At 38.9% G+C, this 14,345-nt stretch overlaps 2 protein-coding genes and 1 pseudogene across 5 annotated transcripts in view; 1 reads left to right on the plus strand and 2 right to left on the minus strand.

Annotated features, from left to right (window-relative positions):
- LOC111815978 overlaps window positions 1–12,229 on the minus strand; it is a 19,285-nt pseudogene extending 7,056 nt beyond the window's left edge.
- The window catches only part of LOC101579400 (jouberin), a 181,013-nt gene that overhangs the window by 56,217 nt on the left and 110,451 nt on the right, over window positions 1–14,345 (minus strand). The gene's annotated exons all lie outside the window — the stretch shown is intronic.
- Window positions 4,270–6,047, plus strand: LOC101581104 (rho GDP-dissociation inhibitor 1). Its single transcript, XM_004628528.3, has one exon. It carries the CDS (start codon window positions 4,314–4,316, stop codon window positions 4,926–4,928), a length of 615 nt encoding a protein of 204 aa, XP_004628585.1. The 5' UTR covers window positions 4,270–4,313; the 3' UTR covers window positions 4,929–6,047.

Raw genomic sequence — 14,345 nt, forward strand, 5'->3', positions numbered from 1 at the left:
ATATGCATTTGTAATTTGTTTGGTCTACCTGATTTAAAAACAATATTACAAAAACAGTTATAAAAATATATTCACTGGCTTACAACATTATAAAGAAATAATTTATATGATACTAGCACAAAGCATGCAGGTGAGAAAAGAAATATATTGAGCCAGTGAGACAGCTCAGCAGTCTAAAGCGCCTGCTTAGGCAAGCATGCAGGGACTACAGTTCAATCCTTGGCACCACATGCTGCTCCAGCCCTGCCCCAAGGGTAGGCTGAGCTAGCCAGTAAAAAACAAAAAAAACAAAAACAAAAAAAAACCTATATTGCAGCAAAGATTTTATATATTACTAAAATTAAGTTTTCAATAAACTAAAAGAAAAAGAGGTTTAAAATGGTAGAGTACAAAATCAATAATTTAACCTCTAGGCTTAAGAGATAGCTCAGGAGTCTAAGTGTCTGTCTGGCAAGGGCAAGGACTCTTAAGAAAATATGGATTTAGTCTTAGTAATCTTGGATTAGACAACAGCTTCTTAGATGGGACATAAAATCACAGGTGACAAAGGAAAAAAAATGAAAGAATTGGACTTTACAAAATTTTCAAAATGGTATGCTTCAGCAGAGAATATAGCTCAATGGTATAGCTCCTGCCTGGCAACTGTGAGAAAATAATTTTGATTCCTGTTACCCACACAGACACAAAATTCTTATACTATAGAAGTCTTTTCTATAGAACACATACAGCTATACATATGTGTGACCAAATTTTCTAAGTCAAAAATAGAAATTTATTTTTAAGTTTGGTAAACTCTAAATCCCCCCCCCACAATGTTACTTTGAAAATATATCTTCTTTATGTAACTAAATAAGGTGATTTACTCCATTAGAAAATGGGCAAGAAGGAGTTTGAGGAGAAAAAAGCAACCTTGTTTTAAGGTAGTATAAAACTGTGTACTTCAAAGGTTGTGATTAAAAAGAGACACTCTATAGCAGCAGTGGCAAAGCTTTTAGAGATGAGAACTCAAACTTTAAATGAAAGTCCACTTATTTACTGAAGTGCCAACACTGCAATTAAGCCTAAATAGTGAAATTATAGTTTAGAAAAAAAAAACCTCATACTTAAAAAGAAAAATGAGTGACATGTATACATAAAATACTATGCCTTAGATTCACCACCACTGAATAGGACAGAATAGGTGCAAATCATGTATTTAATAAAAGACATATCCAGAGTATTCAAATCATAATAAAAAGGTAAACTAAATTAGATCTATAAATTTAGGTCACGTTTATATATAGTTTGCATAATTATATGATTTTTACCATAATTTATAGATATATTTATATGCTATATATGTGGCATAGAGTAAATGATCTATAAGAGTTAGATATAATTATTACTCAATTCCTAAAGCTTTTGAGTATTACACAATAACGCTTTCTACAGACCACCCACAGCTATATACATTATCAAATTTTCTAAGTGTAAAAATATAAATTCATTTTGAAGTTTGGTAAGATAACTAAATCTCACATATACAGTGCTAATTTTAGAAACATCTCATTTATATAATGAAATAATTTACTCAATTAGAAAATGTGCAAAAGATTTGAATTAGAAATTTCTTCCAAGAACATATATGGTATCTCAAAAGTTGAGCACCTTATTAGTTATTATGGAAAAATGCACATAAAAATTATGAGATACTACTTCCTCTCAACTAGGACAGTTATAATAATATAAAATACTAACAAATGAGGATATGGAGAAACTGGAGTCTCATTCATGACTGGTGGGATTTTAAAGTGGTTCAGGTAGTCTGCAAAAGATTTTGGCAGTTCTTCAAAATATTAAACAGTTACTATATGATATAGCAATTTCCTTAGAGAGTTGAAGACTGCTTCTAAAGCAACAAAACCAATCTTTTTGTGAATATTTACAGAGAACTACTTATAATCTCTAAAACATGGAAGCATTTCAAATGCCCATCAGTGGTTTAGCAGATGAATAATCCAAATAATGAAATATTACTTGGCTGGAGGAAGGACTGAAATTCTGATATAAATTTCAAGGCTGCACTTTGCAAACATCATGTTAAGTGAAGGAAGCCAGATACAAGAGACTATATTTAGAGAAAATACCTAGCAGAGGTAATGCATAGAAACAGAAAGAATGTTAATAGCTGTCAGGGGTTACAGGAATAAGGACACTGTGGGAGATGTCTACTAATAAGTATGGGAGTTCTTCTGTTAATGAACTCAAAACCACTGAAATACAGACTTTTTTTTTTTTTTTTTGTGGTACCAGGGATTGAACTCAGGACCTTGCACTTGCAAGGCAAGCACTTATTCCACTGAGCTATCTCCCCGGCCCTTGAAATACAGACTTTTAAAACAATGAAGTTTACATGGTATGAGCTGTAATTTTTTTTATCCATGCTTCAGTTTATTGGCATTTGGATTGTTTCCACAATTTAGCTATTAAAATTGTGCTTCTATAAACATGGGTGTGCATATATCACTATGGTATGATGTTTTAAATTCTTTTATTTTAAAATTATTTATTTATTTATTTATGGGGGGGCAGCTCAGCCCACCAGGGGGCGGGACTGGCTGGCATGTGGTGCTGGGGGATTGAACCGCGGTCCCTGTGCTTTGCTAAGCTTGTTCTAAGTAGGTGCTTTAGACCACTGAGCCATCTCACCAGTCCAATTCTTTTGGGAAGATACCCAGAAGGAGAACAGCTGGGTCAAAGGGATCTTTAGTCCTAATTTTTTGGGAATCTCCCCTCTGCTTCCCACAGTGATTACACTGGTGCACGCTCCCATAACCAGTGGAGAAGTGTTCTTGTTTCTCCACAGCTCTTCCAGTATTTGTTATTGCTTTTTTTCTTAATAATAGCCCATTCTTTCTAGGGTGTGGTTAAATCTCAGCATTACTTTAATTTGTATCTCTTGAATGACAAATGATATTGAATACTTTTTCATATATTTGCTATTTGTTATAAACTATAATTAAAAGTATTATAAAAACACAATAATGATTATGAGATGTGAAGTGGCTTATGATGGATAAAGCAACAGTACCTGTAAAAATACAGATGAAGAGGACATAGCTTTTTGTGCCTAAGAGCAGTCTTGATTTTGGTTATGATAATGGACAAAAGAGGTCAGACTATGCAAATACAAAACAGGAAGAAAGCAACACATGTGGGACATGAAAGAATTAAAAAAGCCTAATAAATAACCAAGATTTGCTGATAAGAACCAAATAGCTGGTAGTTAGCAGTGACAGAAAATTAAAAGTGGAAAGGGCCAGTGAAGGCCCTGGGAAAGGCAGGACTTTATTGAGGTCTATTTAAGTTTTGGGTTCTTTAGGTTACTAAAGAGCAACAGTTGTACTTATTATAAAGATTTTTTTCTAGTAGAACAGACAAAGAAAAGCATAATTAAGATTAGAACATCAGCTGGGAAATCATTCATGCTTAGGTATTGAAGAAGCTCCATCATCTCATTCTTGCATGACACTTAACTACCTTCTCAATTCCTTCACTTCTACCATTCAAACAGCTGTCTGTGGCATGTGGCCAGCATAGTTTGAGGTATAGCAGGTGTTTGTAATTTCCTTTCTCAAGGTCACAGGTGACTCTGCCAATGCACTAGAAAAACCACAGCTTCTGGGCCTCTTTCTTCCCACCAAACCCCAAGATCCTCTTCTCATATCCAGATTACTCTATGCTACTTATGTGTCTTTAACGCACCCCACAGTTATTAAAACTGAAGTGCCATGCTTCCCAGGAAATCAACCAAGATTCTATCCGCTAACCTCAAATCATTATCTGTTTGAAACGTCTTAGTGTGCGGATGGGATATTTTCTAAGAAATATGGTAGAAATCGACTCTCTTTGATAGGTTCTCTGGCAGACTTTCTAAAATGAAAGAATCTATACTGGACTATGTCTCAAATCCAGGTCTCCATGGCCCTTTTTAGCTGTCATTCTGGTACTCAGCTATTTAGAGCTTTTGTTTCATATTCTCTGCCTCATCTCCTTAAAAGTTACAGCGATATATATACACAGATCAGATGAGATAATACACAGCATGCAGACTTCTCAAACTATGAATTATTTCCTAAGTGTTAACTGCTGTTAGTGTTACTTGTACTACTCCTAATTTCCACAAAAATCTGTCTTGTGCTGCTGAGTAACATGGTTCATTAATTTAAACTGATTTTGCTTTTGAAGAGTTGATAGTTTTGGCTTATCTATCAAAAAGTGCTAGAGCACAGCGGTCGAGCCCCCGGTGTCCCAGACCCAGGCCATAGGTGAGCATGGCTGAGCAGGAGCCCACAGCTGAGCAGCTGGCCCAGATCGCAGCTGAGAACGAGGAGGATGAACACTCAGTCAACTATAAGCCCCCTGCCCAGAAGAGCATCCAGGAGATCCAGGAGCTGGACAAAGACGACGAGAGCCTGCGCAAGTACAAGGAAGCCCTGCTGGGCCGTGTGGCTGTCTCTGCTGACCCCAACTGCCCCAACGTCATTGTGACCCGTCTGACCCTAGTGTGTAGCACAGCCCCTGGCCCACTGGAGTTGGATCTGACAGGTGATCTGGAAAGCTTCAAAAAGCAGTCCTTCGTGCTCAAAGAGGGTGTGGAATACCGGATAAAAATCTCTTTCCGGGTGAACAGGGAGATTGTGTCTGGCATGAAGTATATCCAGCACACCTACCGGAAAGGTGTCAAGATTGACAAGACTGACTACATGGTGGGGAGCTACGGGCCGAGGGCAGAGGAGTACGAGTTCCTGACACCCATGGAGGAAGCACCCAAGGGCATGCTGGCTCGGGGCAGCTACAACATCAAGTCCCGCTTCACAGATGATGACAAGACTGACCATCTGTCCTGGGAATGGAACCTGACCATCAAAAAGGAATGGAAGGACTGAGGCCTGGCTGGGAGGTGGGCAGGGTAGACGGACAGACGGATGGACGGACGAACATGACCCTCCCCATATTCCTCCCCACCCCAAACCAAAGTGCTGACAGGGCCCCTCCCCACCACCTCCATCCCCCCTCGGTCCATCTCTGGAGAGCTCCTCCACCCACCTGTTCCCTGCCCTTCTGCCCATAGGCCCCTATGGTCTCTAGTGTCACGTTGCTGCTTCTGCCTGTGCCGTGTTGGGGTGGGGGGCTCCAGCCCGACCTCCCCCCATTTCTGTCTCCAGGTTCCCTGGCTGTGATCTCCCCCAGGCCCAGACTAGGCCCTGGCTCTCAGAAGGGCCAGGAGCTATGGGGCTACATAGCCCCGTATCTGCCCTGGCTGAGCTGGGGTATGCACTGCAGGGCCCTGGCCGGTCCACTTATCCCTCCCTGGCCAGTCCATTTGTCGCTGTCAGTCACCGTCTAACCATGATGCCTTAACATGTGGAACATGTGCTGGGGGCCGTCGCTAACCCTTAACTCTTGTCTGCATGAGCATGTGGTCTCCCTGTCCCTGCCCTGTCTGATCCCACTGACCTGGGGAGGCCTAGGGTGTGCTGCTCTTGCTCCTGCCCAGCCTGCCAGGGCCTGGCCAGCCCTCTCCTTACTCCAGCCAGGGCTCGGGGAGGGCCAGATTGCCAAAACCAAGCGCCTCCAGCCCCATCTGGGAGGCAGGTGTGCTCTGCCTTCTCTGCCCCCTGGGCAGTGCTCACATCCCCCTCCCCACAGGTAGCCCTTGGGGGACAAAGCCAGCTGCTGAGCCTTACTTGTCCCACCTGGGCCCCATGGCCCTGAAACCTTGTGCCTGGCCTGTCAGTATTTATTGCCTCCATTCATACCGTCCTCTGGGCCAGGTGGCCTGCTGCCTCTGCCCTGGCTCTCAGTGCCACCATCCCCAGGCAGGCCCTCCCTGGACCCAGCCAGGACAAACATGGGACCAAGTGCACACACAGTTGGGAGCTGTTTCCTATGTCTCCTCTTCCCCCTCCCCGGTCCCCAAGTGGTGTTTGTGAGGCCCAGGCCTTGACAGGCAGAGGAGCCTATCCCTGCTTCTATTCTGACCAGGAAATAAACACCCCTGAAGGAAAAAAAAAAAAAAAAAGTGCTAGTCTACAGACCTTTTGCCTCAGTTTCCTCATTGACAAATGGTAATGATAATGACAGTACATTTATCTCATAAAATTACAATAGTCACATGAAATAGCTGCAACATTTTGCACAATGCCTGGTATTGAGAAGTGCTCAATGTTAGGTATAATTATTATTGAACTCTTTAAGTTCTTCAAATTAGAATAGTTTTATAGTAAAATATCTCTGCAGAATACCTATGATATACATGTGACTGTATTTTCTGACACGAACATGGAAATATTTCAATTTTATTTATGAAAACAAAAATTTATTTCTAGGTTTGGTAAAATATGCTCTCAATCCAAAAAGTGCCTCCAGAGAAGTCTGCCCACATTTCCATAAGATTCTACCAGTCACAGGTTTGGTGACAAAAGTGTTTCACAGAGTTTCAATAAAAAGACAGTTTGTTTTCTCTACAACTTTATCTACTTACTCTTTATGAATTTAGTTAACCTGCAACCCAAAAATGTGGCTCTACCAAAGGGTGTCACGCTGTTAGCGAATGTTATGCTGCCATCTCTGTCTCACTATTGGGGACACTGAAAATAGTGACAGGATAAAGAACATTATGAAAGACAGAATGCTGTAAACTCATATACAGTCAAAAAATAATCTATGGAAAATTAGTAGTGATAAATGGAAGATGTCCATGTAGGCAAGAAAACACAAGATTAAGGAGATGGCTCAGTGGAATAAGCGTGTCCCTGGCAAGCGCGAGAGCCTGAGTTCAATCCCTGGTTCTGCAAAAAAAAAAAAAAAAAAAAAAAAAAAAAAAAAAAAAAAAAAAGACAACAAGGAACGACTTTGGTAAATTTAAATTTTCTTCACAAAGGCAAAAAATTACCATAATGATGAATATTAAAATTTTTCTTTTCCAAATAGATGTTTTGATTTTAAGACACAATTTTGTCTTCTGTTATGGAATATTTCAGCACTTCCTTAAGATGAATCGAATCTTATTTTGCTTTTTGGGGAGGAGGAAAAGTAATCACCAAAACACAATGCAAAACTAAAAGTTCATTTTACAGAGTTTGGAAGGAGCTATTACCATAGTGGAAAGACTTGAGATTCACAAGAATTCTGAAAGGCTAGATAATAGGTCAAAAATAAATTGATGAAATTCAAGGATAAACAAGCCATTCCTACTTAGTGTGAAACTTTTTTTTTTTTTTTTTTGGTGGAACCAGGGACTGAACTCAGGCCCTTGCACTTGCCAGGTGTGTTAGATGATACATTGTGTCAACTTGGCTGAATCAGCTCTGTCAGCATGGGGGCCTCACCCTGCAGGTGGGCAGGGTCCAGGAATTGAGAAAGGCTTCCTGCCTCCCTGCCAGACTTCCTCCCTCCTGCCGCCCCGCCCTGCTTCCATAGAGAAGTCTCAGTCTTCGGAGGAGCTTGATCTCAGCAGCCGTGCCACTTTGGAGGAGCTCCGATCTTCACTGTGGAGTGCTGGTCTTTGCAGTCAGCGCAGAAGGAAGAGAGAGGCTTGATGGACGCCGCTGCAGATGCTGCTCCTCCTCTGCTCTTCATTGTTTTCTGCTGCATGAACTGCTGTTGTTTGCCTTGGAGCCAGCAGAATATGGACTGAACCCTCCAGTAACTGTGAGCTAAATAAACCTTTCCTTACTTCATTTTGAGTGTCTGGTAGTATTTGTCCTAGCAACGAGTAAAAAGTAACTAAGACACCAGGCAAGCACTTATTCTACCGAGCCATCTCCCTGGCCCCTCAGATTAAAACATTAACAGTAATGGCTAAGTCATCACTATGTGCTAGGCCTTGTACTCAGCACTTAAATTGTACAGATCTCACTGGCTTAACTAAGAAAGCACTTCAACAAGAATCTACAATTAATAGTCCATCTCTTTTCCTTCTTTTCCTTTCCTTTCTTTTTGACAGGGTCTCATTGTGCAGTTCACACTGGCCTTGAGTACATTTTGTAGCCCAGGCTGGTCTCAAACTCACAACAACCCTCCTGCCTCAGCCTTCTGAGTGCTGGGATTTCAGGTATATACCACCACACCCAACAATTTTCATGTCTTTTTGTTTCATATGCTTAGATGTACTATCTTAAAATATTCATGCTCTTTTAAATTATCCTTGATTCATAGTTTCATTAGCCTATTCCCCAACTTCGGTGTATATAACTAAATAGTACTTTCTTTGTGTTAAGAAAAATAGCAAGAGTTTGAAATGACCAAAAAAGATCAGGCAGCTTCAAGGAGTGCTCTCCCATTTTACACTGTACTGCACATACTCTCCGTGTGCTGGCAGAATTTCACATTTGCTGAACACCATATCCCAGTGTTTAGCATCATTTCATCACATACTGGGTAGATCAGGTTCTGTAGTGAAGAGACAAGTTTGTGCTCCACTTAAGATGACCAATCTATGCCTTCTTATTAAGCAGCATGAAGATTCCAATGGTAATGGTGATGTTGGGCATTCTTTACTTGAAAGTCCACTTGGTGGACAGACAGCCTTATCTATAGTATCTGTTGTGAATTCTGAGTCTTAAGGATAGAAATGACTGAGGTGATAAGTGACCATTCAAGGGATGCTCTCTCTTCCTGCTTTAATACATTGCCCTAGAGCAGTGAAAGCAGCTGAAAAAGATTCACAGATCTCTGGTTAGTTTCTTTTTTTATTTTAATTTTTTTTGGTAGAACTGGGGATTGAACTCAGGCCCTTGCGTTTGCCAGGCAAGTACTTATTCTACTGAGCTATCTCCCTGGCCCCAGTTAGTTTCTTCATCCTTCCTTATTTCATTAATTAGAAAAGAAAAGAGACCTTGCCCTGTCTTGCTCAATTCTTCTGTCAGAAGCTATTCACTTTGCATCTTTAATACTACTCCATTCATGTTGTTGAAACTTTGCTTCCCTCTGAGAACATTTGGTTTGAATGGAATTCCATTCGATAATAACAGCGGGCCGAGGAGATGGCTCAGTGGAGTAAGCGCTTCCCTGGCAAGTTCAAGGGCCTGAGTTCAATCCCTGGTTCTGCCAAAAAAAAAAAAAAAAAAAAAAAAAAAAAAGAAAAAGAAAGAAAAAAGAATCATAGCAATGCTATTACTACTAAATTTTTATTCCACAAACATATATATATATATTATAGTATATTATATGAGTATCTATCTATCTATCTATGAAACACTTCCCATTCTACACATACTTATCTCACATCAGTCTTTTTTTGCCAGACAAAGTCAGCAGCACATGCACAAGGCTGAATTCACTACTGTTCTATTTTTGCATTTTGTTTCATAATTGGTTTTCTGAACTGCTTTGGATGTATTACCCCTAGTGTACCATTCAGCTTCCTTCCAGGACTCTGCTACCACTCTTCCAACAATCTTAGTTGTGTATGGTAACATAGCTCCTCATCTACTTTCTTACTCCTTTTGGCTTCTAAGATGCTATGCTATTCTTGATCTCCTACGTCTTCTCTTTCCATCTATCTTCTTGTAAGGACTCTTCTTACAAGACTTTTTAAACAAGACTGTATCTAGAAATAAAGCACTTTTTATCAGTTCTGATCTCTACATCTTTTACATAAACATACTTCTATATTTCTATTTTCATTATTCCTTATTCAGACCAGTATCACCTCAAATGCAAATTGTAGCAGCTTCCAAGCTCATTTACCTAATGCCCCTGGTCACATTATTCCCACGTCAAATATTTCATTATTGCTTTGTGTATTTTAGGTAAGAGTCTACAGGGTGTTCAGGGTCTCACTACTAGGTTGGACTCCTAGTGATCCATCTGTTTACAGCCTCCCAAGAGCTGGGATTACATACATGTGTCACCATGCCCACTCTCAATCACTGTCTCAGTGCAGCCTGGGGGCGGGGCTGGCACAGCAGGCCTGGGGATCAAACTTCTGGCCCTGGCGTCTGTTTGCAGGCACTTTAATCCGCTGAGCTATTTGGCTGGTATTATTGCTTATATTGAATGTTTTTGTTAATGTAACATGCAATATTATGAATCACACCCGTTACCTTTTCCAATATTCCATTATCTTATCTACTCTGCTTCAAACTGTCTCCCGTGTATAAACTGTGCACTTGCCTTCTATGATCCTTGTGTATACTGTTATTTTGGATTAGAACATCCTATTTCTTTTTAAATTCATCCTTTTTTTAAGATCCAGTTTACCAACTACCAACTCTGAACAGCTTTCCCAAACTACTCCAGCCCTAGGAATGTCTGTAGCCTGCTGGCCTATCTCATATTTCTCTACCTGTGTGCAAACTCCTTGGTGATATGACAACCCTTCCGTGATTGCTCTCATTTGGTTATGCATCTCATATATTAAGCTTAGTTGTTTATAGATTACTTTGCCTATAAGCCCAAGAGGTACTTAAAGACATAGTTCATATTTTTCTATAAAAACATATGATGTACTATATATCCATATTTCTGTAGTGCTTGGGTAACACTACTGTATGTACATTGTGCATCTATTGATAATTTAGAAAATATAATTCACACCACTGTTACCATATATAATTACTGTTATTCAGTAATATTAATATTTTAGAATTTTAAGATCGTCATGTAAAAAGATTTAGCAAAATCAAAATAGAATTGGAAGAAAACAAATCTAAGAAAAACATAAATGTCAGTAGAGTATGCTAATGAAGAAAAATTACTGTAAACAATAATTTACAATTTCTTAAGGAAAAAAAAAACACTAGTGTACAGATTCTTAAGAAAAAAGTGTTGTGGGGCTGGGGAAGATGGTTCAGTGGAATAAGCGCTTCTCTAGCAAGCACAAGGGTCTGAGTTCAATCCCCGGTTCTGCCAAAAAAAAAAAAAAAAAGAAAGAAAAAAGAAAAAAGTGTTGTGGACCAATCAAATAGCTCAGTGGATTAAAGCACCTGCAAGCAGGTACAGGGGCCTGGGGTTCAATCCTCGGGTCTGCTGTGCTGCCCCCCACCCCCGGGGTTGGTGAGATGGTGATTGAGACTGGGCGTGGTGGCGCGCGCCTGTAATCCCAATACTTGGGAGGCTGTAAACAAGAGAATCACTATAAGTCAGATCTAGTAATGAGACTCTGAACACCCTGTAGACTCTTCCCTAAAATACAGAAAGAAAAAATGTTGTGGAAAACTACAAGTGTCCTTAAAAGGGAATCTATTTTGCCTTTGAATTTCAAGAGAAATTTTAATAGAACTGCTTTGATTGTTACTTTATTGAGAAATGAAAACAAGTTCTTTTACAACTTAAGTTGTAAAAGCTTATAGTTTATGTGTTCCTTCTCCACCCTGCAATTACCAACAGGAAGGGACTGGCCATAGGTTCTATTTTATGACTTTCATTGGGGCACATTCACCTCAGCTTACATATTATAAATTCCTGGAAAATGCTATGAATTAGAGAAAATAAAGTGTGCCCTTCCAATTAAGACATTTCATTTCAAGCCATACATTTATACATACACAAGCTGTCCCAAATACATTACAATATGAAAATTACATTTTACAAGTATAATAATGCAATATATACTGATCTTGTAGACCTAAAGAAGGTACTAAATAATGATGACAATCTAACAAAAGTAATAGCTTAAAATATTGCAAAATATGGCTGTCTCATACTTCAAGAGACACAGAATAAAATTTAATTTGGATGACTGCATGAAGCTTTCAGGGGACATCCAGCCCTTCCACAAAGGATCAATTTCCAGCTTCAGGGGCTCCCAACACGTTAGCCCCACCTCAGTAACACTCTTCCCAGAATGACTAAAGGATGAAGTTACGTTCTTCCAAAGTGCTGGAGGACCAGCCTGTCTCATGGAGATCATGTGACATCTTTTTTCTTTTTTTGGTGGAACCAGGGATTGAACTCAGGGCCTTGCGCTTGCCAGGGAAACCCTTATTCCACTGAGCCATCTCCGTGGTCCGGATCATGTGACATCTTAGCAAGCAAAGCAAGACTTAGCCTATCTAAAGAACCTCTGCAGGGCCAGGGAGATAGCTCAGCAGTGTAAGTACCTGGCTGGCAAGTGTAAGGTCATGAGTTTGATCCCCAGTACCAAAAAAAAAAAAAAAAAGTAATAATAATAATTTATATGACTTACATCAGAACGTTTATGAATAACTTTAGGGTTAAGAGCAAGCAAAATCTCGGACATCTCAGGAATATTTTCAGAATAACAAATCTACAACATTTTAAAATTTTGCCTCAGGTCAATAATTTCTGACATTGCCAGTTAAACAGAAGACCCAATGCTATTATGGGCTACTGGACTCTTTTAGAATATTTTGCTGAGTTTACACACCTATAATATTCAATAACAGAACTTAGAAAAAATGGGGTATACCGATGAATGTCCATTTTGTATTTGTGTATTCAAAGAGGTTGGGATAGATATATAGTTGCATTCTCTTAATGAATAGAATGATTTGTTCTAATGGTGTTTGTAAATAGGATCACAAGTCCGCATCTTGTACGGCAATTAACCACTAAGAAGAATATATGCAGTGTATTATTTGTTGAAACTGTACTTCCGATTTGATTTGAAACTGTCTCATTGCTATCTGTTTATCAATAAAACTTTGAAAAAAAAAGATATTGTAGATTCTTATATTCCTTGCTTACAAAAAATAAAAAATAAAAAAAAAATTTTGCTACTGATAAACTATGTGACAAAGATTTATTACCCAGACCTTAGAAAACTTAAAGAGTTAACTGCAGTAAATGAATGACTTATATAACTGGACTTCTAACAAAGAATAATTCTGGCTAAACATATAAAATTCAAATCAACTGAGTATATTTTAAAACTATTTAATAAATAAAAAATAGATAAATTACATGATTGGTATAATCCTGATGAAATGTTCTGGGCTTTATTTGAACCTATTTTATTAGATGAATAGGCTTCTGAGAAAATGCAAACTATAGTATTATAAACTGCAAAAATCCATTTGTTGTCTTTGGAAATGAAATGGATTTCAACAAACATTGCAGTATCACACTATGTCGTTGTAAAGGAATAAAATTAACTGCTGCAGGTTTTAAATGTAGAAACTTTTACTAAGATGAAGTGATTAATTAGAACAGGCTACACTGATACTAGAATTTTATATATCCATTTTCCCTGAAAGAGACTCAAAATCAGTATTTCTCAAATCACTAAAAAATTTTTAATACAAGGTGTGATAAAAATTTAGTGTGTGCTAAAATTTTAAAAAGTACACTAGAGTAAATGAAGGATACACTGCCGTTACCCCTTCTCCCTCTGAGCATGCCTAGCCCACTGGTCTTAGCCCCTCCTGAGGCAGTCCTGTAAGCCCTCTATCATAAGTGTCATTAGTTGCACTGTTGTGGCTGCCTTGAAGTTTTGAATCCGTTCAAAATGCTAACCTTTCATGGTCCTTCTGACTTTGGGGGAGTGCCAGCAGTCACACGCTGCCAGGTCTGGTGAGTAACGTGTAGGAGGACACAATGCAATGATCTTAGGAGTTTGCCTTTCTGTTGAATGGCACACAGTAGCAGCAGCATTCAGCACACTTAGATCACACTTTTTAAATATAGGAAAGAGGACTTCCGGAGCTGCTTTGCACAGTGGCAAGAATGGTGAGATCAAGCATGTTTGAAGCATGGGATAGTATTTGGAGGGGGATTAATAGCAATGTATCATTTGCTCTAATAAAGTAAAAATGAATTTAAACATTCACTGTATTTTTCAATCACACCTTTTATATTTAGCATGACTCACTATATTTTGATGTATACATGCATATTGTCAGAAAACATAAAAAACTTTAAAATCAGCTATGTATACCTATACACTAAAGGCAGATATACTGTAATAATACTTAATACTAGTTGCTATTTCTCTTTGATTTGCAAAGAAGTCCTCATTTAAATAAAGGATTTAAGCCTGCGCTGATAACTTTTTCTCCTGCCTTTCAGACCTTAGACAATGACCTCTGACTAATCTGGGCTGACCATATACTTAATCTACCATAGTCTATTAGCCAAGTCCAGGGACTATTTCCTAAAAAGGTATAGTCTAATTCTTTTCATATAATCTAACATTTTGATTGTCTTATGCCTTGTTTTTTCTATAAAATTATAAAATTACAGTGCTTGAGTGAATATTATTTGGTGAAAAAAATCAGTAAGAATAAAGTGATATAAGGGGCCGGGGAGATGGCTCAGTAGAATAAGTGCTTGCCTGGCAAGCGCAAGGGCCTGAGTTCAATCCCCGGTTCCACAAAAAAAAAAAAAAAAAAAAAAAA

This window comes from Octodon degus, unplaced genomic scaffold, assembly GCF_000260255.1.
Source record: "Octodon degus isolate 3935 unplaced genomic scaffold, OctDeg1.0 scaffold00024, whole genome shotgun sequence".
NCBI lineage: Eukaryota > Metazoa > Chordata > Mammalia > Rodentia > Octodontidae > Octodon > Octodon degus.

What these genes read in the sequence shown, in the direction of transcription:
- LOC101581104 (XM_004628528.3), top strand. Translation starts at nt 4,314, where the DNA reads ATGGCTGAGCAGGAGCCCACAGCTGAGCAGCTGGCCCAGATCGCAGCT.